The 27,398-nt window shown below is 39.5% G+C and overlaps 1 protein-coding gene across 14 annotated transcripts in view; it reads right to left on the bottom strand.

The window, feature by feature from the left end:
- helz (helicase with zinc finger) overlaps positions 1-27,398 on the bottom strand; it is a 266,938-nt gene that overhangs the window by 150,881 nt on the left and 88,659 nt on the right. For 11 of the 14 annotated variants that reach the window (XM_069929767.1, XM_069929772.1, XM_069929768.1 and 8 more), the window contains 6 exons: positions 21,957-22,224; positions 15,525-15,858; positions 14,326-14,456; positions 13,196-13,240; positions 12,916-13,098; positions 4,455-4,556 (listed from right to left, as the gene is read on the bottom strand). In XM_069929767.1, coding sequence (XP_069785868.1) covers positions 4,455-4,556; positions 12,916-13,098; positions 13,196-13,240; positions 14,326-14,456; positions 15,525-15,858; positions 21,957-22,224 — 1,063 coding nt within the window. The remainder of the gene's footprint in view (positions 1-4,454; positions 4,557-12,915; positions 13,099-13,195; positions 13,241-14,325; positions 14,457-15,524; positions 15,859-21,956; positions 22,225-27,398) is intronic. The other 3 variants (XM_069929775.1, XM_069929776.1, XM_069929777.1) reach the window with 3 other exon arrangements.

Here is a 27,398-nt window from a genome sequence, read left to right as displayed (position 1 = left end):
TCTGCATTCACCACCCAAGGACTGTCTGCATTCACCACCCAAGGACTGTCTGCATTCACCACCCAAGGACTGTCTGCATTCACCACCCAAGGACTGTCTGCATTCACCACCCAAGGACTGCATGCATTCACCACCCAAGGACATGAATGGTCTTTTGAATCAACTCTGCAAACAGCGTTGATAGGGATAGCAGCTAAGATTATTTTGAATGCCCTCTATGGTGATATGAGCAATTGCAGTGAAATTTTATGGAAACCTCCACTCAGACCAAAAACATGCCCCTGATAGGCCCCTGCCTATGACTCCAATACTGCATCTCATGCCCACCATAACTTCGCTGTCCTCTCCTTTCCACAATGTTTCATGCAAGTTTTAATGAACTTGAAGGGACAGAACCTAATCCTTTGATTAGGCAAATCTAGCTATCCAGACTACAAACTGCATTCAATATTTCAGAACATTTCAGTTTCTGCTGTTCCCATTTACTGCATTTCTACATAGTTTTACTCTTTGCTTTCAATTTTTCCCCCTATTTTTTAATCTCCTGCACCTCCCCCCACTTCATTTTCTTTTTCCTTGATATCACTCCTTTCTTCTTTTGTCTTGCTAAAAGTCCCTAGCTGAAACACTGACCAACCATTTCTCTATCCTGTCTCACCCAAGGAGTGTGTGTCCCCCCACCCCCACCCCGGCTTCTCATTCTTTGCTTAAGATTCTAGCATCTACTGTTTTTGTTTCTCCAGTTTATTTCTTTTTGAACCAGCGCCCTCTGCCTTTCACAATCATTCTTTTTATTTAATCTCCTCTTTAACTGTACTCATTAAAAAAAATATCTAGCTCTCTCCAGTTCCAAAAAACATTAACGCTCCTTCTCCCTCCACTTATGTTGTCTGATCCAAGTACTGCTGGCAATTTTTTCTTTAAAAATATATTTATTTAGTATAAATAAATATATTTATTTAGGATTCCTATTTTCTTTCTTTTTTGACAGAAAAACTAACATATACACAAATGTTCACATATACCCTCAGATACACACCTGGATCCCCCACTCCCTGACCACCTTGGCTGACAGTGTCATTAGTATATTACCAGTTGTATTGGTACAACCATCTCATAGTTGGTCTTTTACTCTGAAGGCACTCACAATTCAGAGAAATAATGCATAAAGGGTTGCCATTAATGGAAAACATTTCCGATGGACCCTCAATGTGCATTTGATTTTCTCAAGTTTAATAAAGAAACTGATATCCTTAATCCATTGTGCTGTAGAAGGACCCCTATCAGACTTACAATATAACAAGATTAGTTGCTTGGCTAATATAGATATAAATGCGATCGCTTCTTTCTGCAGGGTATTTAGGGAGTTGTTACAGATTCCAAATATTACAGTCAACAGGTACTGCCAGCAGTTTAGAGTATTGACAATTTGCATGTTCTCCAGCACTTGGAGATATTGTCTGAAGGCAAGTCTGCAAGTGAATGAAGAACAGAGTGATCAATATGTTCCAGTACAAGAATCACAAAAGGCTGGTAGGCAGGTCCAATAAGATGACCAGCACTGGCCTTCAATTGCAAAAGGGTTGGAGTTCAAAAGTAGGAAGGTTTTGTTGCAATTATCAGTAATGGTGAAGCCTTACCTGACAACCTTGTACAGCTCTGGTCCCTTTGCCCAGATGGAGTAACATTTGAGGCAGTACAAAGGAGGTTCACCAGACGAATTCTAGGATAAGAGAGTTGCCCTCCCAAGAAAGATTTGCAGCAATATTCCTTTGAGTTTATAAGAATGAAGGTGACCTTATTCAAACATAATATCGCAAGGGGGGCTTGATGTTGCAATGTTTTCACTCAAAAGAGGGCCATTACGACAAAATAAAGGGACGGTTATTTAAAACTAAAGTATATAGAAATTTCTTCAAAGGGTGGTGAATCTCTGAAAAGGGGAGATGGATAAATATTTAACAGAATGAAGAATAGCACAGAGAAGTTGTGAACACAAATCATCAACGATCATACAAAGTGGCAAGGTCAGCTTCAAAGGCTTGGTGGCCTCCTGCTCCTTCTTATGTCATCGAAGGCTTGGTATGTATATTTAAGAAGTTGTGCTGCTCTTGGAGGCTCTTCGCAGATGATGGATAATTCAATCCCTGGGTCATTTGTTTGTTCTTATCCCATTAACTCCCAGTCCAGAGGGAATTAATATGCTCTCTCATAAATTTTGATTCCCAATCACACATTTTAAGCCAAGGAAAAAACTCGAATAAATGACAGGAATAAACCACAGATTATCAGCAGAGCTATTAGGACTGAGACATTGAGCATCTCTGAGCAATGAAGAGTGGCACCATAAGCTTACCATTGGGTATTTGATCAGGACGAGTTGCGCAGCCAGATGTGTACAAGGGAATGCAAAGAGAACAAAAAACAATCATCTGCTGGAGGAATTTAGCAGGTTGAGCAGCATCATTGAGAGAAAAAGAATTTTCAGCATTTGGGGCCAGAACACCTCATGAAAACTCGATAATGGGTTCTTTCCTGAAACAATGACCATTCTTTTTCTCTCACTGATGCTGCTCAACATAATGAGTTGCTCCAGAGGATGGGGGTTTTGCTCCAGATTCCAGCATTTGCAGCCTCGGGAGTCGCCATTATAAAGAGAGCATTTTGGCTAAAGAAATTCCCCAGCCACTCTGTCCTGAAGGCTGAAGTAGTTTCACAGATACATCAGTCCTCTGATACAATGGCGAGAAATGGAATACAACCCAATGAGGTACGTGTTCAAAATAATTATACACCTCAACCCACCCAATGGCTTCGCCCATTCACCCTCCTATTGACCTGCTGAGATTAGTTAACAGTGCACAAAAGAGATGCAAAGATAGTAATGCAAGGGGTTACGCCTGATGAAGATACTAACACTGGAAAGCATTCATAGAATGTACTTGCTAAGAAATGAACTGCACGGAAATTCATTCTGTTTTGATTTGATAGTATGAATCTTGTGCTGTAAATTTCAGAAGACACCCTACTCCAGGAAGGAAACTCTGGTTCAGCATTGTTGAACAGGTCCATAAACATTTGTGCCAATAGCACAGAATAAAGTGAGTCAAGTATGTGGCCATTTTAGTGAAGACTTTGAGGAGAAGCATCCTTTTGGACAAGAATTGATCTCACCCATAACACAATGCTTCAAAACCCAGAGTTTCAGGATGACTGTTCAACATGTGTCAAAATACAAAAATACAGCACAATTGTGACATTTTGTAGAGATAAAAACCACATTACTTACATGGTACTGATACAAATTCTTTTATCCAAAATTCCGTAATCAAAAAAACAAACATTTTCACTTTTGACCCGACGCAACACACGCTTGAATATCCCACATTGGTAATTAGTGGAGTTTGAGGAAATTCTTACTTTATAGGTCCCAATGGAAAATTCGAGTCCAGTGCCTTGAATTCGCCATATGTGGACATCAAATTTGTCAAACATGGCCTGAGGCCACCATGCCTCCCCCGGCCGGCGATGCTGCAACCCAACCCCCCCACCCCCACTCCTGTTCAGCACCGCCACAACCCCCTCAGAGTCCAGCGCTGCCACCGTAACCCCGCCATCCATTGCTGCTGCAACCACCCCCCACATCCAGTGCTGCCGCTGCAAACCCCATCCACCACCGCCCCCGACATCCAGGGCCATCGCAGCCACCCCCACATTCAGTGCCCTCGCCACCTCCCCAAAGTCCATCACTGCTGCAACCCCCTCCAACGTCCAGTGCCGCCGCAAACCCCCACCCTGTCCAGAGACCCTTCTAGTTGCAGTGTGTCATTGGTTTGTGCGAATCTGAAATCCGTGCAATTACTTAACGTGCCACCATTACTATTATTCTATCTGGAAAAATCCCGAACTCCGAAAAGGGTCTGGTCCCAAGGGTTTTGAATAAAATAATTCGTACCTGTATATCATTTCCTGGTCATAACATGACAAAGGGCAAGGGAAAAAACACACCATGCTTCTGATGTAATGCTCCATAACAAATTTTATTTAGGAATTTGTAAATATTTAGTTTTAAAGTGAGACACACAGCAAACTAACAGGCCTTCTGGCCCATGAACTCATGCTGCCCCCCAAATACCCCTGTACATTTTTGAAGAGGGGAAGGAAACCAGAGCACCAGAAGGAAACCCACTTAGACATGGGAGAACGTACAAACTCCTTACAGACAGCGCCGGATTCGAACCTGGGTCGCTGGTCCTGTAATAGGATTGTCCTAACTGTTACACTAACCATACCAAGAAATAGACTTGTTCTTTTGTTTTTGGGATAGAAAAGAATATCTTGTTTATTCTGGAACAACAATCATTCCTTGCCAAAGCATTACAAAACTAACATGCCATGGTTCACCTCTGTAACACTGCAAACTAATAATCAAGTCAAATTTTTGAATGACGTACCTGAGAGGCCTGGCCTGTGGATTTCCAGCTTCAACATAGGGATGAAGATAATCTTTTATATATAAATCGGCAGCACTATTAGAATGAGTGCAAATAAGGATCCTATAGAAGGGAAAAAAACAGGTATGTTAATAGAAAAGTAGGAATGTGGCGTCAAAATTTGGCAGAAAGCATGACAAAGCTGAATGGTAATTGCTTAAATATTTATTCTGTGCTTTCTGAAATGACTACATATTAAATACAAGCAAGTATGCAAATTTCCCAAGAGTACAGTAGTCCTTTGTTGGAGTTTCCAATGTGTGGATGGCCCATAATCTTGCAATTACTTGTGGCAGAAACTTCCATGTGTACCAATCTTGAATCAGCAACCTTTGCTTGAAATCTGGCTTCCTGTTTCCTATCTAACAAGTCCATTTTCTTTCAGTGTGCATAATTTAATCTCAGGAGCCCATTCTCACTAATACAGTACAACTCTGATTATCCAAAATGGTCAGAACCGGGCCTATTTTGGATAAATGATATTTTTGAAAAACTGGTCATTTAAAAAAAGCTTCCCAGTGGCAACAGCAAATCACTTGTAACAGTGTTGGAACAACAACAAACAAGAGAAGGCTTTTTAAGCATTAAACAATGTTTAATTCTAATCAAAAAACAACTTGAACAAAATAAGATAAATTCAACAACAAAAACTCGAAATTCTACCGAGGTTTTCCAAAATTATTTAAAAAATTTAAACCTGTGGCGTCAGTTCAGCTACAAAACAAAATCAAATAACTGAGGATTTCTGATTTTTTTTTCAGATATCTTCATTTCTCTGAAATTTTTCGGAGGCAAAATGACATAATTTCAGCTTTGAAATTTTTTTGGATAAATGCTGAAATCCTCAATTATCTAAGAAAAATTTCAGAATCGAACAGAGATCACTTCTGGTTCCAAAAAAATTTTGGATACTTGAGGATTTCAGATTTTGAATAATCGGAGTTGTGCTGTCTGTCACCATCCACAGAGCTCAGGGTCATTTCTTCACTATCTGACCTTTGGTGACTCCCCTCATGCACACACAGAGCTCTGGCTTTATTGAATCTGCACAGCTAATCACCCAATGCCATAAATAGCACAGCGAAAACTAAAATTAATAAACATATGTCTTAATATTGTAGAGATTATGGATTATGACTTGTTTTAGAACATAAATAAATGCAACCAGCAAAAACACAACCTACATTGGAGACCATGATGCTCACTAGGTATGAAGCTATTGCTCTTCAACATGGAGAACCAAATTGTGCATGTATCTGAAAGTGCAGAACATGCCCAGCAGAGTGGAAGGGATCATTTGGAACACGACTTTCAGAGAAACACATATGAATATCATTGTACTATTGTGTGAATATGAACATTTTCATTATGCTTGGATTTTATGCAAAAAAAAAATCCACTACATCATACATTTAAGTGACTAACATCTCAGGGACATCCTGAGAAAGGAAATAGTTATATCATCCATCTCACCTGGTTAAATGCAGAGCAGCAGCTGGAATGACAGATGAAGTTGCTGGGCCATAACCATTCTCATGCATGCACAGCCCCATAATCATAACAGACCATCTGTGACTATTCAATGCCATCTACTGCATCAAGAACTGTAAATTGTAAGAACCTCTGAAATCCTGCCTGGCATTGTGCATGCCACCTCTCAGTGAATGTCAAGCAACAATCACACACATTTTCCCAATAACATAACTCAGAAATGGAATCAAACATCAAAGAACTGCAGATGCTGAAATCTGAAATAAAAATTAAGAGTTCTAGAGATGAGCAGATCAGGCAGCAAATATGGGAAGAAATGCAGAGATGACATTTCAGGCCTTTCATCTTTTTTATTCCCCAAGTTGTGATGACCACGAAATGTTAACTCTCTCTCTCCCTCTCCTCTGATCCTGCCTGATTTGTTGGGTATTTCTAGAGCAGTGGTTCTCAACCATTTCCCCCACTCTCATACCACCTTAAGTAATCCCTTACTATCCACAGAGTACCTATGGCATCCTATGTCATAGCGCTCTGTGGTAAGTAAGGCATTACTTAAGGTGGTATGTGAGTGGAAAAAAGGGTAAGAACCACTGCTCTAGAGTAATACAAGCAAACCTATGATCACAAAGTCAAAGATTAGTGTTAACTCTGTTTTGGAATGCAACGAACCCAGAACATGGGATAAAGGGTTGAAGTAAGAAAACATTAAAAGACAGTACACTCAGATGATGAACGGGATTGATACAATTGTTTCTTTTCATTGATAAAAGATGAATTTCACAGAGGTCAAGTAACATATAATTCCCAAAACTGACAAGTCATTCTTTGCCTATATTTATTCTAGCCTACAGTAAAACCATCTGTTGGAGCCCATTTCTGTCTCGCTTTCAGTTGCGTGTGACAAACGATTATCTTGATCATCAGAGATGTCCTCCTTCAAACAAGACGGCTTTTTCTCTACCATCATCAATTCAGCACTCACCCACATATCCTACATTACCCGCACATCTGCCCTGTACCCATGTTCCCATGAGCAATATAGAGATGATTCCTTGTCCTCACCTATCACCCCACCACCCTCCAACACATCCTCCTCCACCATTTCCACCACCTACCATGTGATCCCACTACTAGACCCATATTCCCTTCTCTGCCGTCTGCAGGGACCACTCTCTCCGTAACTCCCTTGTCCACTCCACCTCCCCACTATTCATCCTCTTGGGACCAACCCCTGTGTCTGCAAGGAGATACTCCACTTGTGCTCACACCTCCTCCCTCGGCACCATTTGGGGCCACAAATTGTCCTTCCAAGTAAAGCAACATCTCAATTGTGAATCCACAGCAGTTATTTACTGCATCCAGTGCTCCTGTTGTGGTCTCCTCTACATTGGAGAGACTGGTCGCAAATGGAAGATCGTTTGTTAAGCACCTCAGCTCTGTCCGCCACAATGGTGTGGATCTCCCAGAGGCCAGCCATTTCAATTCTCCATCCCATTCCCTTGCTGACATGTATGGTCTCATGCACTGCCAGAATGAGACTGCCCACAAATTGGAGGAACAACACCTCATCTTCCAACTGGGTACCCTCCAACAGGATGGCATTAATATCGACTTCTCTGACTTTCGTTAAAATATCCCCCTCTTCCCCAACACCTTTCCCTATCTCCATCTCTCCATTCTATCTCCTTTCACACAAACATGATCAATTCTTACCTTGTCCCTTATATGCAATTAACACCTTTTATTGGTCTGGATTTCTCCCCCAGCCAGCATTGTCTGAATTCTGAGATTTCCTGCTTCTGGCTTATTCCAGAGAATGCCCGAAACGACAACAATATATCGTTGTCTCCTATAGATGCTGAAAAGACTGGCTGAGTTCCTGTTGCAAAACTATTGCTGTTTTTACTATAATCAAAGTATCTGCAGACTTTATTGTTTCACTCATCTTAAGCACTTTAAATTTTTTCAGCATCATTGAATTTTTGAAATAATGAGATTTTGATGGCAATAGATAGATTAGACAGCGATAAATTGTACCACTGGTGAGATACAGAGGGAACTTCAGGAAAAACCTTTGTGCAGACAACAGATTACGACCTGGAACATCAGTCTGCAAAGTAGTGCAAAGGAAATTCACTAAATCATAGAATGGAATGGCATTTCAGGGAAAATTATTACAGGGTCATAGGAAAAGTGTGTGGGAATGGAACAAACTATATTACTGACAAAGAGTCTGCATGGACAGAATAAATTTTTTCTGGTTGTAACATTGCTACAGTTCTTTGATAAATTTCACTGTTTTAACTACACAATTAGAATGATTAGCTAATTATGTTTCATTAGAGAGATAATGAGTTTATTGTTGTATACATTGTACAAATGAAGCAAAATTCTTACTTGCTGCAGCTGAACAAGTAATTTGTAAAAAAAATTAAAACTAAAAATTGTTAATAAATATAAAAGATTGATAAATAAGTATTCAGTTAACACAGAACAAGAAAAAAGTGGCATTAGTATAGTGCAGCCTTTTTTTTTTGATTTGGAGCAGTCCATAATAAGTGTAACAAGGGAGGTTAAAGAATCTGAATAGCTGAAACTGTCTCTGAGGGCGATAAGAGAACATTATTCAAGAGGGTGAACCCTGACAAGGCATCAGGCCCTGACAGCATACCTGGCAGACTACTGAAGATCTGCACCAAATAACTAGCAGACATGTTCATGGACATTTTCAACCTCTCTTTGCTACAGAGGTTCCCACTTGCTTCAAAAGGGCATCAATCATCCCAGTGCCAAAGAAGAGTCGCACGAGCTGCCTCAGCGTCTACCACCCAGTAGCACTAACTTCTACTGTGATGAAATACTTTGTGAGGCTGGTCATGGCCAGAATTAACACTAACCTAAGCAAAGATACGCAATTTACCTATTGTCACAATTGCTCCACCACAGACGAAATATTGCTGGCTCTCCACTCAGCTCTGGATCACCTCGAAAACAGCAATTCATACAGCTGTTCTTCATCAACTACAGCTCAGCCTTCAATACCATTATTCCTTCAATGCTGGTCAAGAAACTACAGGGCCTCTGTCCCCGCCTCTGCAACTGGATCCTTGACTTTCTTATTGAAACACCAGTCAGTATGAATTGGAAACAAAGTCTTCTCCTCCTCACTGATCGTCAACACAGACGCATCCAAAGGATGCGTGCTTAGCCCATTGCTCTACTCATTATACACCCACGACTGTGTGGCCAGGCAAAATTCCAATGCTATCTACAAGTTTGTCGATGACACCTCAGTTGTCGGCAGAATCACAAACGACAATAAGAAAGAATACAGGAGGGAGATAGATCACCTCTTTGAGTAGTGACACACCAACAGCCTTGCGCTCAATGTTAGCAAAACCAAGAAGATGAGTGTGGACTTCAGGAGGAAGTCTGAGGAACACAAACCAGTTTTCATCAAGAACTTCAAATTCCTGGGTGTCAACATCTCCGAGGATCTGTCCTCAAGCTTCCACATTAATGCAATCACAAAGAAGGCCAGCAGCTATCGTTGTGAGGTGTTTTGAGGAGATTCGGTATGTCACCAAAGACTCTGAAAAACTTCTACAGGTGTACCGTGGAGAGCATTCTGGCTGGTTGCATCACTGTCTGATATGGAGGCCCAAATCTCAGGACAAGAAAAAATTCTAGAGGGATGTTTACTTGGCCAGTGATATCACAGACACCAGACTTCACTCCATCGAGGACATCTACATGAGGCGGTGTGTTAAAAAAGCAGCCTCTATCCTCAAAGACCCCCACCACCCAGGCCATGTCCTTTTCACTACTTCCATCAGAAAAAAGTTACAGGAGTCTAAAAATGAGCCCTCAGCAGCACAAGGACAGCTTCTTCCCTGCTGCCATCAGATTCCTGGATAATCAATGAATTTGCCTTAATTTTTGTGCATTTTTTTTTATATTATTGTTGTAAGATGGTTTATAATATGAACATTTTCACTCTGATACTGCTGCAAACACCAAATTTTGTGACTTGTTCATAACAATAAAGATTCTGATTCTAAGCTGTTGGAAACTGTTCTTGTACCTAGAAACGCTGGTCCAGACATCTGGTGCGTTCTGCCAAAACTAGCAGTGAGATGAAATTGTGACCAGGGTGATGGGGGTCTTTTCTCATGTTGGCTGTCTTCTTAAGGCAGCACTTTACATAGACATCTTCAGTGATTGGAACCTGTGATGGGCTTGGCTGTGTTTGATGCCTTCTTCAGACTTCTGCGTTCCTGGGCACTCGAATTACCAAACCAGGCTGTGATGCAACCAGTCAATCTACTTTCCACAGTGCACATGTAGAAGTTTTACTGAGTATTCAATAATATGCCAAAACTCCTCAGACTTCTTAAAAAGAATAAGCCACCTAAACCCTCTCAAATGTGTCAAGGCTCTTCACAGGAAGACCAGAGGAACTTGCCACTGAAGCACAACTGGAAATTTTGGGGAATGTGACCATGGGAGATGAAATTTGAGAAGTATTTTATAGGAGAGAAAGTAGATGGAAGGAACACAGAGATTGTTGAGTAAGTCTTACTGCAAGCTGGTACACAGGATGCAAAAGTTATGGTAGATTGCATCGGCTGTCAAACAACAGATTTCTAGAACGACAGCATAAGTAGTTGGTGAGATGAGGTTGTGGTGGAGTCAGGTACTGTTCGGCTGCTACAGGTACACAATCCTTTATCCGGAACCCTTGGGGGACAGTGTGCTCTGAATTTCGGATTTTTCCAAATTTCGGAAAACTCACCTGAATTGTGCTGCAGTATCCACCCCCCACCCCCCCCCCCCACTTCGCTCGCCCGACTCGCACTCCAGGTCTCCCCACCTCGCCCACCCAACTCGCGTTGCCGGTCTCTCACCCACCCGACTCGTGCTGCCGGTCTCTCGCCCGCCCGACTCGCGCTGCCGGTCTCTTACCTGCCAGACTCGTGCTGACATCTCTCTCCCCACTTGCCAGTTTTTGGAGTTTTCCGGATTTTAGATGTCCGGATAAAGGATTATGTACCTGTATATGCAGCTGTTCTTAATGGCAGTTCTTCTTCACCAGACAAATAAATCAGCTTTGACTGTCACGTGAATTGACTTGATCATTTGTGTTTACACTAGTTACAACATATCAGACATCCAGTGAGAGGTTAAATTTACCTGGTCAATTTAACAGGAATTTTGACCACAATTAAAAGAGTCCAATTGCATTGTCTGTCGTGCACTTTCTGTTGGTCATTGTATTTAATGCTTGATTGAACCATTTACAAACTGGAGCCAGATAGAGAAGTGGTATACAATAGCACCAAACCTGCCAGAGAGATTTGACAATGTTCATGCTGCAACCTTTCCAAGTCTGCTACATAAGAAAACTGATCAACTCCTCTTAGCTGACTGCACATAATATGTCTGTCCAAAACTAGTCTATTCTCATCAATGGGCTGACAGTTGGCTCAACAGGAGGAAACCTTTTCAATGCTCAAGACAGAAGATTATTCAATGTAAACACAGGAGAAATGGAGATGCTAGAATCTGGTGCAAAATAAAATATCCTGCCCAGGAATTCATTGGGTTGGGCTACCTCTTCTCCCACCCCCAGGCACTTTCCAATGCAACTGCAGGAGATGCAACACCTATCCCTACACTTGCTCCTTCATCACTCAGGGACCAAAATAGCTTGTTCAGGGGAGGCAGAGATTCACATGCACAAACCACATCTATTCTCATCCATCAGTGCTCTCAATATGGCCCATTCTGCATCACTGAGACCATCCACAGACTTGGTAAACAGTTTGCTGAGCTCCTACACTTGGTCTCGATGGACATCTTAAGGTCCTGGCTGCAAGCTGTTTACGTCCCCTCTCCATTCCCATACTGGCCTACATGGCTGTGGTTCCTCCATTGCAGAGGTAAGAACAAATGCAAACCAGAGGAACATCACCTCATATTTCACTTTGCTAATATATAGCTCAACAGCATGAACATTGAATTATCTGATTTCAGGCAACACATGGTTCCTTTCTCTTTCAGATTCACCTCTCACACACATTTTTCTTTCCAAAACCTACACATCTCATTACCCATTCTTTCTTCTACCCATTTGATCCCATCTTCTTATTACCCACAGGTTCCTATTGTTCCTATCAGTCCATTATCCATCCCTTAACTGGTTCTATTCACTGCCTTTCTTTCTTATCAGATTCCACTTATTGCCTCTGTACCTCTATTCAAATCTCCACTCCTCTTTCTCCCACTTGCATCTGCCTTCCCATGAACCGCTCACATGAATCCACTTGCCACCTCTGGTTTCTTCCCTCCCCATCACCTCTTTTTACTGGCCATCTCTGCTTTACACTCTCAGTCCTGTTACAGGATCTCAACTTAAAAATCATCTATATCTTTGTTTCCACAGATGCTGCCTGGCCCACTGAGTTCCTCCAGCAGCTTGATTATGCTGCAAACCTCTTTAGAAATTATTTATACAAGATAAAGAAATAAGTTGACGGTCAAAAAAATTATTCCAACAGCAAACCGTTGACAATTAATGTTAATTTTGGACATGATTGAAAATGGTGGCGATATATCTGAGGTCTTTTGTTACTCAAGAAGTGACCACCACAACAGACCTCACATTACCACTGTTTTCACTCATTTCAATACAAGTCTCAGGCTAACAATCAGATCAGAAGCTGATTTACTTCCACTACCCCAATTAGGGCCAGCAGAGAGCAAGGATCAAATTTAGAAACTCCATGACTACTGTTTAGCCAATTCCTGGGAAATTTGCTCTCATCACTGTAACAATTAAAATTTCATGCATATGAAACTGTCTGTTGTTATATATACTTGTTAAAATAAAAGGAACATAAAACTCAAACAACTATATTAGAAAGCTCACCTTGTGTCATGTTGTTTTAGTATGTGCTTAACTGCCTGTGCCAACGTGAATGTTTTTCCTGTTCCATAGGGTCCAATGATGAGAACAGGCGGAAGGTGGATGGAAAGTGGAGTCGTGATTGCCAGAATAGCCTCCTTCTGTTTAGTATTCAGCCGGGGATCCAACTGCTCGTCCCACTGTCTACTCCAGTAGGACAAAACAAAACAACTATTTGCAACTCATGATACTCTTGATGCCAAAATGTTTTAGGATAAAGATTTTTCAATAAAAGATATTATACCTAAAATTTACAACATCCAAATGATGTTGCAGAGATACTGCCCATCTGGAAAAAAACCCAAAAAGGTAAATACTATGGTTACTGTGAAAAATCAAAAGCATTGAGTATTGACGATACTTCTCATCGGTTTACAAATGCTCTATTTAGCATGTTGTACAGAACGAATGAGATATGGATTCACAAGAACAGGATAAAAGTGAACCTAAATTTTTTTTATAAAATTACCAATATTTTCTGGCTGCGGGGCATAAAGAAGAATCATTAATCCCTTGGACTCTGTGTCCCAGTTTTCCAGGGCAACCAACAAGAGCATATACTCCATGACCCAGTTTTCCAGGATTGGTTTTATACCCAAACACCAGCTGGTTTGTACTGATGTTCATACTTCAGTTGACACATGGACCCAGTCTGGAATATATACTGTATTATGAAAGGTTAAAAATCACCTGAGTCCAAAGGGTTAATGTATGGGCAAGGAACACCACATCCAATATTTTGAATTTCTCCATTTAAAGATTGTCTGAACACTTCCGATTGAGCTAAATATCCATGATTTTAGCCATCTTGCCAAGTACAATTATTCTATTAGCACTGTATAATTAGGAAGTCTACTGCTCATTCAACACTGTATCCAGGAAAGGCAGACAAGTCTTTAAAGTAAAATATATATAGAGGGAAATAGTGCACAAAATCCTATGATGAATTAAATATTTGCAAAGGGAAATCACGCACAACATCTGAAATGAAAAAAACACTATTGGATTTAGGAATGCAATTGCATAAATGTTTCACATTTACCACAAAAACACATCAATCCAGCGCTTTATGTAAAAAAAACTTATTACTCCCAACAGGCAATGGTAATTTCCTTTTACAGAATTTTAGGTGTATGAATATACATGAAGGTAAATTTTCCAACCTGCTTCTCTCTCTCTCTCTCTCTCTCTCTCTCTCTCTCTCTGACAGAATGGTTAATCCAACCATATGTTTTTGAAAAGACAGCTGAAGTGGGGGCAGGAAATGTGCCCAAATCTATATGCCAGCTTCAATAAAGCCATCTGTGGCGAGTGACATGACTGATGCAAAATTAATGCCACAGCCTTAACTGTCAGCTTGTTGGCACTCCATACCTGATGGGGCTCCAGGGAATTGTGGGAAACATGCAGACATCTGGAAAGAGAATACTGTTGTCCTTGACTCTGTCCAGGGCATAATGCATTTCACAGAGGGGCAAACGATTGAGTTGAAACTGAAGTTCAACCTATGAATTAATAAGGCAATTGTCAGTGGATCAAGAATATGTTCACTACCAAGTCATCAATCTCAGTTACATCGATTCACTAGTGTAGTCTTTACAAAGATAAAGGCAAGGACTTCAAATAGAATAGGTTTGGATTGATTTCACCTTGATAATGTATGAATTTCACAAATTAATAGGGTATCAAAAAACAGTTCAAGAAATATATTCATTTCAAAGTGCTTCCTGTTACCATGGAAAAGTTTCAGGAATCTATACATAATAAAAAGAATAGCAAGTATGAAATAGCTGATCTTTCCTCTACAAGCAGCTTCCCATCAGCTGGAGAAGCTGGAACCCAAAAAGACTAATTGAAATTATTTTTCAAAACAACCTCATGCATGCAAACAGGAACAAATTTCAAAACAAAATTAAGGTAATTATTAATTACATTAAAGTCTTGACTGAAATATATTTATGATATGCAATTCATTTTCCCCCCACTATATTTTGGAATCAATCACACAATAATTGCACCAAGAGTTTGCTGGTGATATTAAGTCCTCTAAGAACAGGCAGATTTTGAACTCAGACATTTTTATGCCAGATCTTCTGACCTTGCAATTAATGTTCAAATCTTAAAGGTTTGTTTGTTCTGCTTCAATAAAAGGACCTGATAAAAAGGTTGTCTTTCTTTTAAAGCATGATGCAAAGCTTATAACTTGCACTTAACTGTAACATTTTATCCAAAGAAAATTTTCTGCATTTTTCTTCTTATGCATTTAGGTAAGATTTGCTTTGGGCAGGTTAGGGAGTTGGTTATTGAACATGTATATGCTAACTGGCACATGATCTGTGTGGGTTTTTTCTGGTTTCCTCCCACCTTCCAAAAGGGACGTGGTTGGTAGGTTAATTGGGCAGCACAAGTTTCAAAAACAATCTTGCTGTGCACAAGAGCAAAATACTCTAAATTGCCTATTCCTGCACCAAATGTCTATGTTTCTCATATCTAGCAATTCAACAACCATTCTAAAATCATGTTTGGTTTAAAAATTATAAAACAAGCTTGAGTGCAGCAGAAACACAAAGTACCTGCATCTCACGATCTGCTCGCAGTTTTAGCTCCTCGCAACATTCCTTGGTCAGTCTCAAGTAAATGCATTCCTTAGTTTTTTCTTCAATCATGGCTTCATAAACCTTCTCTTTGGTTCCCTGGACTTGCATGGACCTCTCTTTAGTTATTGGCAGCAGCAAGACAGAATTGACTTTGGTCATTACTAACCGTCCAGCCAAAGTTTCTTCAGAAAGAGTCTCTGTGAGTTTGAAGCGAGCGAAAAGCTGTCCACTCTGAGCATATTTAGCACCACCCGAAACACCCGTAAGCATGAAGTTTGCTACCAGATATAAATTTACCTTAATGTTGAACCTGCAAATTAAAAAGAGTTCCTTCATTGAAATGTACTGTGTTTTTCATATATTTATACAAAGCCACAACGCCATTGTTCTTCTGAAAGAATCAGTCCATTAACTCAATACATAATCAATTAGTGCAGATGCTGACAAACTGAAATAGAAATGGAAAATGCTGAAAATTGGTTGCCCTGAAAATAGCATCTGTGGAGAGAAAAGAACAATTAATGACTTGGGTATGTGATCATTCATTACAACTCTCCAACATGAAAAGTTGACCTTTCTTCTCTCTCCATACCTGCTTCCTGAATTTTTGAGATCTTTCCCACAACTTTATAACATCAATGATTTCATCTTTAAGGAAACTGATAAAATAGATGTATTTTTTTTTAAAAAGATGAACGTTGTTGGTGTTCATTGTAATCAAGGTTCGCCCACCAGCCACATCCCATTTTACTTTTAGTTTTGTTTACCCACACCAAGTTATCTGCATCCTACCACCATCACAGTGGAACCCACCAAATCCAAGGCCAAGAGTGTCAGTCAGCATCAAAATGTAACCAAAAACATCAGTGGAAAGCATCTGCATCTAAAATTGCTCAAGATCTTAGAATTTGAAGCAGTAGTCAAGACAATGAACAAACCAGAGGAGAAGAAAATAACTTTAGACTGCATATTAGTCAATGTACGGAGGCAACAAGCTGGCAGTTATAGAGACAGACCTGGCAAAGGAAATGTCTGTGGAGAGCCTGGCACTGAATTTCTACAGGGAAAGTAGATTTTCAACATGATAGGAAATAACATCATGAATAAAGAGAAAGCTGGAATTAGGAACTCTTTTGAAAAATTTGTTTTTGGCATCGAGTTCAGAAGCAGCTGGATGTGAACAAGAAGCAATGGCCTTGCCTGCAACGTTACATCCCCTCAACAGCAAATCATTAAGGAACTCAGGAGCTATGTTGGAGAAGGATAGTTTTCAGATGGGCTTTCTCCTGTTGACTCACATATTCAAGATTCTACTTATTGTCATGTATACAAAAGTATTTATTTTGTTTGCCTTATAAAGGCACACAAAGGGGTGCTATTAACAAAATAAAAGGGTGTCCTCAGTGACACCAAATGTCCATGGATCTTACCACCTACTCTGCTGTCGGCTGCCTCCTGCTTTTCTGCAACCTCCATAGCTGTATGGCCACCTGTCCATCAGTGAACCCAGGCATCCAAGTTATACTCCGCTGACCATGGTTCTGAACTCATAAAATCTTCAAAGTTGCCTCTCCAGCATTTAGAATAAAGGACCTTTTTGAAAGACTAAGATTATAATGAAGGAGCGTTCTTCTCATGCATGTCACTGCATGTGCAGTAGATATTTAGGAAGAAAATGGTATTTTGGCTTTTGTTACAAAGCAATTTTAGAACAAGATATTTTAATGCAGTTCTAAGGGGCCTTGGTGAAAGCACACCTGAAGTACTTTGCATAGTTTGGTTTTATTCCTAAATGAAGATTCACATCAGTGCCAACAATGTCTGACACATGAGAAAACCGAGAAAACGCTATTCTCTAGTATTTAGAAGAACGAGAGAATGAGAGGTGGCCTCACTGAAGCATATAAAACCTTAGCTCAACAAGGTAGATACCAAAAGTATGCTTCTGTTTTTGGAGGAATCCAGAACCAAGGAGTCACAGTTGCAAAGTAATGGGTAGGACATTTAGAACTGAAATGAAGAGAATATCTTCATTTAGAATTATCTGGCCTGGAAAGTTGTTTACACTCAGACATTGACTACTTCACAATTTTGAGAAACAGGTTTGTGGATATTAAAGGAATCACATAAAATGGGTGTTAAAGCAAACAAGTGTTTGAGGTAAAAGATTGACCATCAGCTTTTGAATGGCAGTGTGGACCTTGGTCTTCTAACCCATTACAAAACATCAATTTTACCTTCTAAATTTAACCCAAAATGTACACTTTTATAGTTTTATTCAAACATATTAATATTGATTTTACCACGATTCTAACAAAATTCAAACTCTCATCTTCCCAACCGTAGTCAAAGCTCAATACAAGGTGGGGTAAAGTAACACAACAGACTAAAATCGTATCTGCTGGTGATTACACTGTGTACATCCGCCAAGATATCTCCCAATCTCTGTTATCAAATAGGGAAAGGGTACCAAGAAATCAAGCCTTTTAAGGCACTGGAACTTGTTTCATGACATTATTGTGGGAGAACCTGTGCCCTGACACAGTTCAAAGCTATTGCTCATCACTAGGATAAAGAATTGGCACATTCCACAAATGGGTTTCAAAAATATACATCCATGAAAGAGATGTTTTTAGACTTATGATCAGAGAATGATTTTAAATGCATGTGAATTCCTTAAGAATTGAGAGACGTAATTGATGCGGCAAATGAGGAAAATCAAAGAGAGCAGTGATGGAAGTTGGATAGATTATAGAGTTGGATGGAAGAAGGTGGGAAATGGAATTATAAATTAGCCAGGGATTTTTTTCCCCCCCAAAGAAAAGCAACAACAAATTTTGGAAGAGATTGTTTTGCTTAAGCCACCGGAACCAGAGATAAAGCAAAACTGTTTCTCAGAGGGTTGAACCTTTGGAACTCTTTTGTTCAAAAAAAAACAATGGAACCACAGACTTTGAATATTTTTGAAGGCAGAGACAGATTCTTCATAAGCAAGGTGACTGCAAGTATAAATCCAGAGCTGAGATAAATCCAGAGCTGAGATTGCAATCATATCACTGTGTGGTGTGAGATCAGTATGCTTTCAGCATGGTCTGGTGCGTAGAGTTTCAAAGCATTTTCTCTTCAATTATACTTGATATTAAAAAAAATCTTCTCTGTTGGCTATAAAAAGTCCCACCTGAAATGAGTTTAGACAACTTAACAAAAAATGCCCAAATAAATGCAAACTTACCAATCACACTTATGCTGCCAATGGTAAAAAAAAATCAAGCATTGATAGATTAGAGAATCTTCAGTATCACAACCATGAGCTATAAAGTAACTGGTGGCTTAATTAAATTGTTTTGCCTCATGTGCCAAGCTGCAGAGAAACATTTTGTTTGGTGTGCTATCCAGGCAATTCAACCTATCCCACAGGTAATGCAAAATTTAGAAGTGCAGAATATAGGGTTAGGAATCCTGCCACAGTGAAAAGGTTCAATTGAAACAGCGCAACAGCATATCATTTTATTAATGAGAAGTCCATTCAACATCCTGGTAACAGCAGAGAAGAAACCATCTTCGATTCTAGTGGTTCCCAACAGGAAGGAGGAGAAAAGAGTGTGACAATTTAAAAAAATATATTGTCTCCTTTCATAAGGCAGTAGAAAGTGCAGACGTAGTCAATGGAGGAGAGATTGGTTGGCATCATGGCCTGAGCTGTGATGACCACACTGCAATTTCTTGCGGTCTTGGGCAGAGCTGTTCTGGTACCAAACTGCGATGCATCTAGAATATGGGGCATTTTTTAAATTTGTAAGGACATTGGGGATATATTGGATTTCTTTAGGATGATAAGGAAGTAAAGGTGTTGGCGTGCTTTCTTGGTCAAAGTAGTTAGATCAGGACAGATTGTTAGTGATATTTCGGCATCCAGGGATCCTCAATATAGGAGGAAGCTACAGAAAGTAGTGAACACAGTTCAGAACATAATGCAAATGTCCATCCCCTCTATGAACTCCATCAACATCTCCCTCTGACTAGGAAAGACAGCCAACATATTGAAAGACTCATCACACCTTGGACACACTCTCTTCTCCCTCCTCTCGCTGAGTAGAAGGCTCAAATGTGAAAGCAAGCACCAACAGGCTGAAGGACAGTTTCTTCTCTGAAGGCATCAGGCTTCTGAATGAACCCCACTACAGGTCTTTCATGATGCCCTTGCTTGGTGCTAAGTTATCTTTCTTTTCAGTGTAATACTCTGCAAATTGTGGTCTCCTCTATATCAGAGAGGCTCGACACAGACTGGGAGATCAGTTTGTTGAGCACCTCACCTCTGTCCTCCATAATAGCGTGGATCTCCCAGTGGGTAGATTTCAATTTCCCATTCCCTTTCTGACATGTCTGTCCATCGTCTCATGCACTGCCAGACTGGGATCACCCACAAATTGGAGGAACAAACCTGATCTTCCATCTGGGCACTCTCCAACTGGATGGCATTAACATCAACTTCTCCAGTTTCTGTTAAACACCCACCCCCTTCTTCTTCCCCCAGCTCTGTCTCTCTCTCTCTCTCTCTCACCTTTTCCCTCTGACTCCTTTCAATTCTTACCTTTCCTCTCATCATATCCAATTAATACCTTTTGCTGGTCTGGACTCCTCCCCCTGCCATTCTTCAGTCTTTATACTGATATCTTTCTATTCTTTGCTTATGCCTTGAAGAAGGGCTTTGCCTTCTATGTACGCTGCAAGACCAGCTGAGTTTTTCCAGCATTTCTGCTTTTACTACAATCACAGCATCTGCAGATTTCCATGTTTCACTGGGTATCTTGTAACCAGTAATCTTGAACTAAACTATATTTACACCTATAAAATTTAAAACTCTCTTTAAACTCCACCATGATAGAGACTAGGACAAGTGCTCCACCCCACCTCCTGAATTTCATTCTAACATTAAACAATGATCGATTGTTCATTAAACAATTGTTCATTAAAGAATTAAACAATGTCTTGTTACACAGATCTGAGCTTGCTGTTTTAACAAAGAAATGAGGCAGTGGAACAGATCGATCCTTTCACCAGTTTCACAATGCAGATGTGCCACCTGCTGGTGCAACAATTTGTTATTCAAGACAACAAATACTTCACATTAACTACTACTAAAATATTCAGATATGTTGCCTTATTTCAATCTGTGAAGCAATTCAACCAAACCTTGGAGATAGAAAGAATTTGTTGATCTTCTAAAAAGCAAATGTATAAAACAAATGGATTCAGTGCAAATCACGTTGTTTAATGTTAAACGAAAGGGAAGAGGATGGAAAAGATAACTGGTAGAATTTGTGGTTTATAACTTTGACAAATAGAAACTATCATTTATTCTAGTGAATGGAAGTAGTTTCAGTGCTGAGGGAGGACATGCATCTTTTAAGCTACACATTTGTAGAACATTAAAAGCAGCAAAGGTTGATAATGCTACAATTGAAATTAATAATTTTATTTTCCTTCAGAGCTAAAATTATTGACCTTTTAAAGCATGAATAAGTTTTCATGAGGAAACTTTTAAACCAAGCCTTAAAACTGAACATGAGAGAATTCAATTCCTGATCTCTCCTAAACAAAATAACTTGAGGTATTTTCAACTTGGAATTGAACCCAGCTCAGCAAATCCTGAATTCAATCAGAACTTTGCAGAATTGATATACAGGAATGAAATCAAGTCCTTTTCCTTTTCTCCTTCTTCCATCATCTGGCTACTGTGCTCTAAGCTCAAAAGTGCATAAACCCGTTGCAGCATTGTTACTTCATCTCTGAGCCAATACACCAGAGGATGCCGACTAAACTTGGAAACTTCCTGATCAGGGCAATTTAATGCTAATGAAATGAGCAAACAAGAAAATAACCTCCAAAGTTAAAAACAAGTCTTTCTGAGTAATATCAATACAAATAACTACTGCGGGAATTTAGGACTTCATTTTATCTGTGGACAGTGAAATCATGAGAAAGAGCAAATTAAAACCCATTCATTATCCTTTACTTCCTATAGATGCTATGTGGCCTGCTTTTTTGCGCATTGCAGTACAATTCCAGTGTCTGCGGACTTTCCTGTTTAACGCCATTGAAAAGTCATTCATGAACTGTAAATTATCCCTGATCAAGGGATATTACATCACAGTAACAAGTGGGTGACGATGGAAATACAGAAAACAAAAGCTGTGTTGAATAAATAAACTAGTGAAGTTTGGAAACATTAATGTGCCTTTGTAAAATTATTTCAAGTGAAAAATGTACATCCAGACATAAGATTATAGTTTAAATGCTTTCATTTTTGTCATACGATAGGAACTGATCAACAAAATCTACAAACAAATACTTTGAGGCACACATTATTAGGGAATTGCACATTCCTTTAAATTATGTTGTACTTACTTGCTGACTTCTTTATATTGTGCTATTTCTTCAATGTAAAGTAAGTCATGTAATCGGGATTGATAATTAGATTTGGTCAACGATTTATCAAGCACAGATTGTGTGAAGAGCTGATCTGCAGACAAGGGAATCTGGTACCGGGTCAGGAGACTCTTCTCCAACTCAGTAGTTTCATTTGGCTCAAATTCTACAATCGTTTTACAAGTGGAATCCCATCTCTTGGCTGTGGTGAGAAGTTGCTGCCGTGCCTGCATCAGATGTTCCAAATCTGTAATATGTAAATTAAATACATAATTAAAATGAAAATATTTAATTTCACTAACATCATTTCCATCTTTTTGACTCATTATCTTTTACTGGACTTTGAGAAAGTTCAGAGCAAATTAGCCACAAGAGGAAATGGATTCCCAAAGGTAGTTCCAATTTCAGATACCAGCCTTCTGCCAATTCTTCAATAGCCAGGCCCATGTGGCCAATGAAAAAAAGGTTAAATTGGTGTTACCAACAGACTATTACATTCAATCATGTTAAGCATACAAAGTGAATGCATTCCATGCTCTTCCACAGAGGTTCCATTTATGGATCTCATGGGAACAAAGAAATTGCTGAATAATAGAACAAAAGCTCCATTGAGTTCACCTTGTACCATGGTTAATGCAGTGATAATGGAGCCGATGAGCAACCTTCACAATCAATCTCCTTCAACAGGTCTGCAACAGAGAACATGTTGCACAATAAATCCTATTGGTGGAATGTCTTGGGTCACTTGCGCATAGTGTTCTCACTTGTCATGTTTAAATGTTCTTGCACTCTTTCACAAAGTATTTTTTGTACAAAAAATCTATAATACTTTTGAATGAATCAAGCAAAACCCATTTCATCAAGGAGCCTATTTCAGAAACCAACCACACAAAAAAATAATAACTGCAGATTTAATATAAATTTCCCCTTTTCAAACATCAGCCATTTCTCTGCTTCTATTGTTCCAAATAAAGTGATCTACATTTTCTAATCCCTTTAGAACAGTGGTTCTCAACCTTTTTCTTTCCTCTCACATACCCTATGCCATAGGTGCTCTGTGATTAGTAAGGGGTTGCTTAAGGTGGTATGTGGGTGGAAAGAAAAAGTTTGAAAACCACTGTTTTAATCGTATCTAATTGACTCGTTATGTGCATGGTTTTATAACTCCAAAGGAAATGGGCCAATTTTTCTCAAGTAAAATATTTCAGTAACAATTGGGTCTCGAGCAGTGATTCTCAACCTTCTCTTCCCACTGACATACCACCCTTACTAATCACAGAGCATAGGGAATACTTAAAATGGTATGTGAGTGGAAATAAAAAGGTTGAGAACATTGCTTTAGAATCTTAAAAAGCCAGCATGGGGGGGGGGGGGGGGGGGTTAAGGCTCTTTACCCTAAACCTTGAGCCAAAATCATTACTAATGGGCAGATATCTCCAGTGTTTTCCTTGCACAGGTCAATTTGACAGGTTTGCCCTTTGTCCCCAGCGATATTCATACGAGCTATAGAGCTGCTGGCAAAGGCCATTTGATGGGATCCGATATAAGGGGATTCAAGGTGGGCAGGTAGAACACAAAAATCAGCCTTTTTGTTGATGTTATTATATTTGACGAATCTCAGGGAGTCATTGGCACGGCTGAGAGCCATACTGGAAGATTATGGGAAGGTTTTGGGGTATAGATTAAATTTGGATTAGAGTGAGGTTATGCCTCCTAACAAATGCGGATTACCATCAGTATCAATGTGACAGTGAGTTCAAGTGGCCGAGGGAAGGACTTGCGCAATTTGTATAGGCTTAATTATATCCCTTTGGACCCAAGAAGATTCAGGGAGACCTGGTCCGTTGGATGACTCTGTCCATTACATCGATGGGAACTGTTAACTGTGTCAAAATGAAGGTGATTCCAAGGCTCCAGTATCTTTCAGTCATTACCCATTGCATTGCCTCAGGGGTTTTTTTTTAAAAAAGATGCTTAGCGCGGGTGTCAGGAAGTTTCTGTGGAATGGGAAAGTGGCTGGAATCTCCAAGTAAAAGTTAACGTGGGATTATAAATTGGGGTGTTTAAAATTATCTGACTTTAAAAAGTACTATTAGGCATTCCAAGAAAAATTCATCACCTTGCTATTTGAGGGAGAGGGGGCCCCAGCATGGATGAAGAGAGAGCTGAAGAATTTATTTATAAATGGGATATAAAACTACTCTTAAAGAAATCGGATAACCCCCATCTTAAAACATGTACTTCAGATGGGGAAAATGATAAAACAAGGTATTGGATGGAAGATGGAGATATCCCCCAAAATGCCCCTGACTCAGAATAATTTAATACCCTTGACTCTGGGCAATAAGATCCAGGACATCTGGTGCCAGAGGGGAATCAGGTGTATTGAGGATGTCATTTGAGCAATTGAGAAACATGTATAATTTGTCCAACAGTACATTCTCTGCTATCTGCAAATTAACTTTTTTTGAGGGAAAAATTAGGACCAGCAATGACCCTGCCTGAATGTAGTGACATGGAGATTCTAATTTGAAAGGGGAATGTGTATAAATTTATTTCTAAGATGAATTATATATTCTAAAGTGAGGGTCCAAAACAAGACCTACAAAGGTTGAGGGAGAGATGGAAGTCGGACTTGGGTATAACAATTAATGAAGAATGGCAGGACCTTTGTCTGGACAGTGTGTCAGGGATTGTCAATGCCAGATACAGGATGACGCAGTATAACTTCCTGCATCAGTTGTACCTTTCACCTCAGAAACTACACAGATCAAAGTCTGAGATTTCAGAAACGTATTTTGGAGGTATTTGGTATGGAGGTGGGAACTTACATCCACTCTACCTAGCTGTCCTCAAAGGTGAGACCTTTTTGGGAAGACCTAGGGGATGTTCTAAATAAAATTACAAGAGTAATTACAACACAGGATCCAGAACTGTTCCTCTTGGGGGTATTGAAAATGCGCAGTTTAGACTGACTAAATTTGTTTGTGAAAGTCACTTTGGCAGTAGCCAGGAAGTGTATAGTGGTTTTGTGGAAGTCTGACTCCCAGCTAAATACCAAATAATGGAATATGGAAATGCAGAGTTGCATTCCCCTGGAGAAAAATCACATACAACCTATGAAGGAAACATGACACATTTGGTAGAGTATGGCAACCTTATTTGCAGTACATTGGATCTCAGATAGATTGTTTCCTACCCCCCCCCCTCCCCCACCTTTTAAGTAGGGATAAGGTTAAATGATCCCAGTATGGCCAGAGGTGTGATTATGGAAATAGGACTTGGTGTGGATGATGCACCTACTCTTTGCTTTCCAGGTCCTTAGTTTTCTTTTTCTTTTAAGTTTTTTTTTTCTTTTTAGTGTTTGAATGGTGTTGCCATTTTGATTTCTTTTTATTACAGGTCTTGAGTGGGGTTGTGTGCCCCATGATGAGTGGGATCAAGATAAGTTTTTGGAACGTATTCACTGTGGTGGGGGTGGGGGGTTGGAACAACTACTTTGGGTATGCGTATCTACATGAATGATTTTGCTTATTGGATTTTGTAAGTCTGTGAAAACTAAAATAAAGTATTCAAAAGAAAAAAAGCATGGCTATTTTACGAGATCACTCTTTACACAACAATCTTTTTTATTTCCTCATTCATTTTTATTATACGCTATTACATCCTAACAAATTCTGAGATAGTGGTGACTAGAACAGCACATAACAGCAAAGTGTAAAGTAATTTTAGCTAATGTTCACCATTTAATGTACATCAACACCTGTTTACTCCAGAAAGAGGCTGAAGCAAAGATATTCAAGATTAACATTGAGGATGTGCTGTCCTGTCACACATAGAACAGTACAACACAAGATCATCCCCTTCACCCCATGATGCCAATTTAAACGAATCCCTTCTGGCTGCACATGCTTCACATCCCTCCATCAAAAGACCTCGAACAATGCTATCATGTCTGCTTCCATCACTTCACCTGGCAGTATGCTCCTAGCATCTACCATTCTAAAAAAAACTAGCCTCATAAATCTCCTTTTAATCTTTCCCATTTACACTTTCAATCTATGCTCTCTAGTGTTTGCATGAGATCTTCAGTTCTTACTCCTTCAGGCAGATGTTTAAAATAATAACCCAAATCACAGTTTTAAAGTATGGAGGAGCTTGACCTATATGACTAAAAAAAATTCAAGCCATTGTCTTATTGGTATCTGTGGTAGCATATTGCATGCAAATTAGTTGCAGCATTTGACTCATCATGGCAATACTAGGACTGTAAAATATGTTCCAAAACATTTTCTAATGGTGACAAGTCCCAAAAAGTGATCCATAAATATATGTTTTTCAAACATTTTCCTATTGCATTAACATTGTTGATCAAATTTCCACAGCACATACATACATGGCCTTGTTTTATTTTCAGTCAGTAAAACCATAGAACATTTCGGCCCTTCTAGTCTATGCCAAACCTTTTTTTTTGCCTAGTCCTAGTCCATAGCCCTCCCTACCTCTCCCATCTATGTACCTGTCCAAATTTTTCTTAAATGTTAAAATTGAGCCCATATTCACTACTTCACCTGGCAGCTCATTCCACACTCCCTCCACTCTCTGTGTGAAGAAGTTCCCCCTCAACTTCCCCTTAAACTTTCCCCTTTTCACCCTTAACCCCTGTCCTCTGGTTTCTATCTCACCTACCCTCAGTGGAAAAATTCTACTCATATTTACTCATAATTTTAAAATACCTCTAAATCTCCACTCTATCTTCTGTGCAATTAATTCTTCATTACTTTGCATTTCTGAGTTAAATTTTCTTTGCTCTTTGTCAGCTCAATTCTTCAATTTATAAAAATCCTCCTGTCGTGTTTTCAACTTTAGATTCTATCATTTTCATTACTATAATGTTTTCCTAGCCATTAGGCACGATTCCCAGATTTACAATTGTTGAAGGTATTTAACAAAAGAAGCCCCATCAGAAAAGTGTCCCTTCACAACATTCCCCTGGGCAATTCATCCCAGTACCAACTCCATTTAAGACCTTTTCTATTCTAACTCTGCTATAGAGTAGTGATTTAAAACTTTTGCTTTCCACTCAAATACCACTTTAAATAATCCCCTTGCCATAGGTGTTTTGTGATTACTATGGGATAACTTAAGGTGGTATGTGCGTAAAAAGAAAAGGTTTGAAAACCATTGTTTTAATCATACCTAATTGATTCGTTATGTGCATGGTTTCATAACTCCAAAGGAAATGGGCCAATGACAATTTTCCTCAAGCAAAATATTTCAGTAACAATCGAGTCGAGAGCAGTGGTTCTCAACTTTTTTAACCTTACTAATCACAGAGCACCTATGACATAGGGATTACTTAAGGTGATATGTGAGTGGAAAGAAAAAGTTTTAAAACCACTGCTCGAGAGAAATAAACTC

Source organism: Narcine bancroftii, chromosome 3, assembly GCF_036971445.1.
Source record: "Narcine bancroftii isolate sNarBan1 chromosome 3, sNarBan1.hap1, whole genome shotgun sequence".
NCBI classification, from domain to species: domain Eukaryota; kingdom Metazoa; phylum Chordata; class Chondrichthyes; order Torpediniformes; family Narcinidae; genus Narcine; species Narcine bancroftii.
This window is presented reverse-complemented; position numbering and strand designations above follow the sequence as displayed.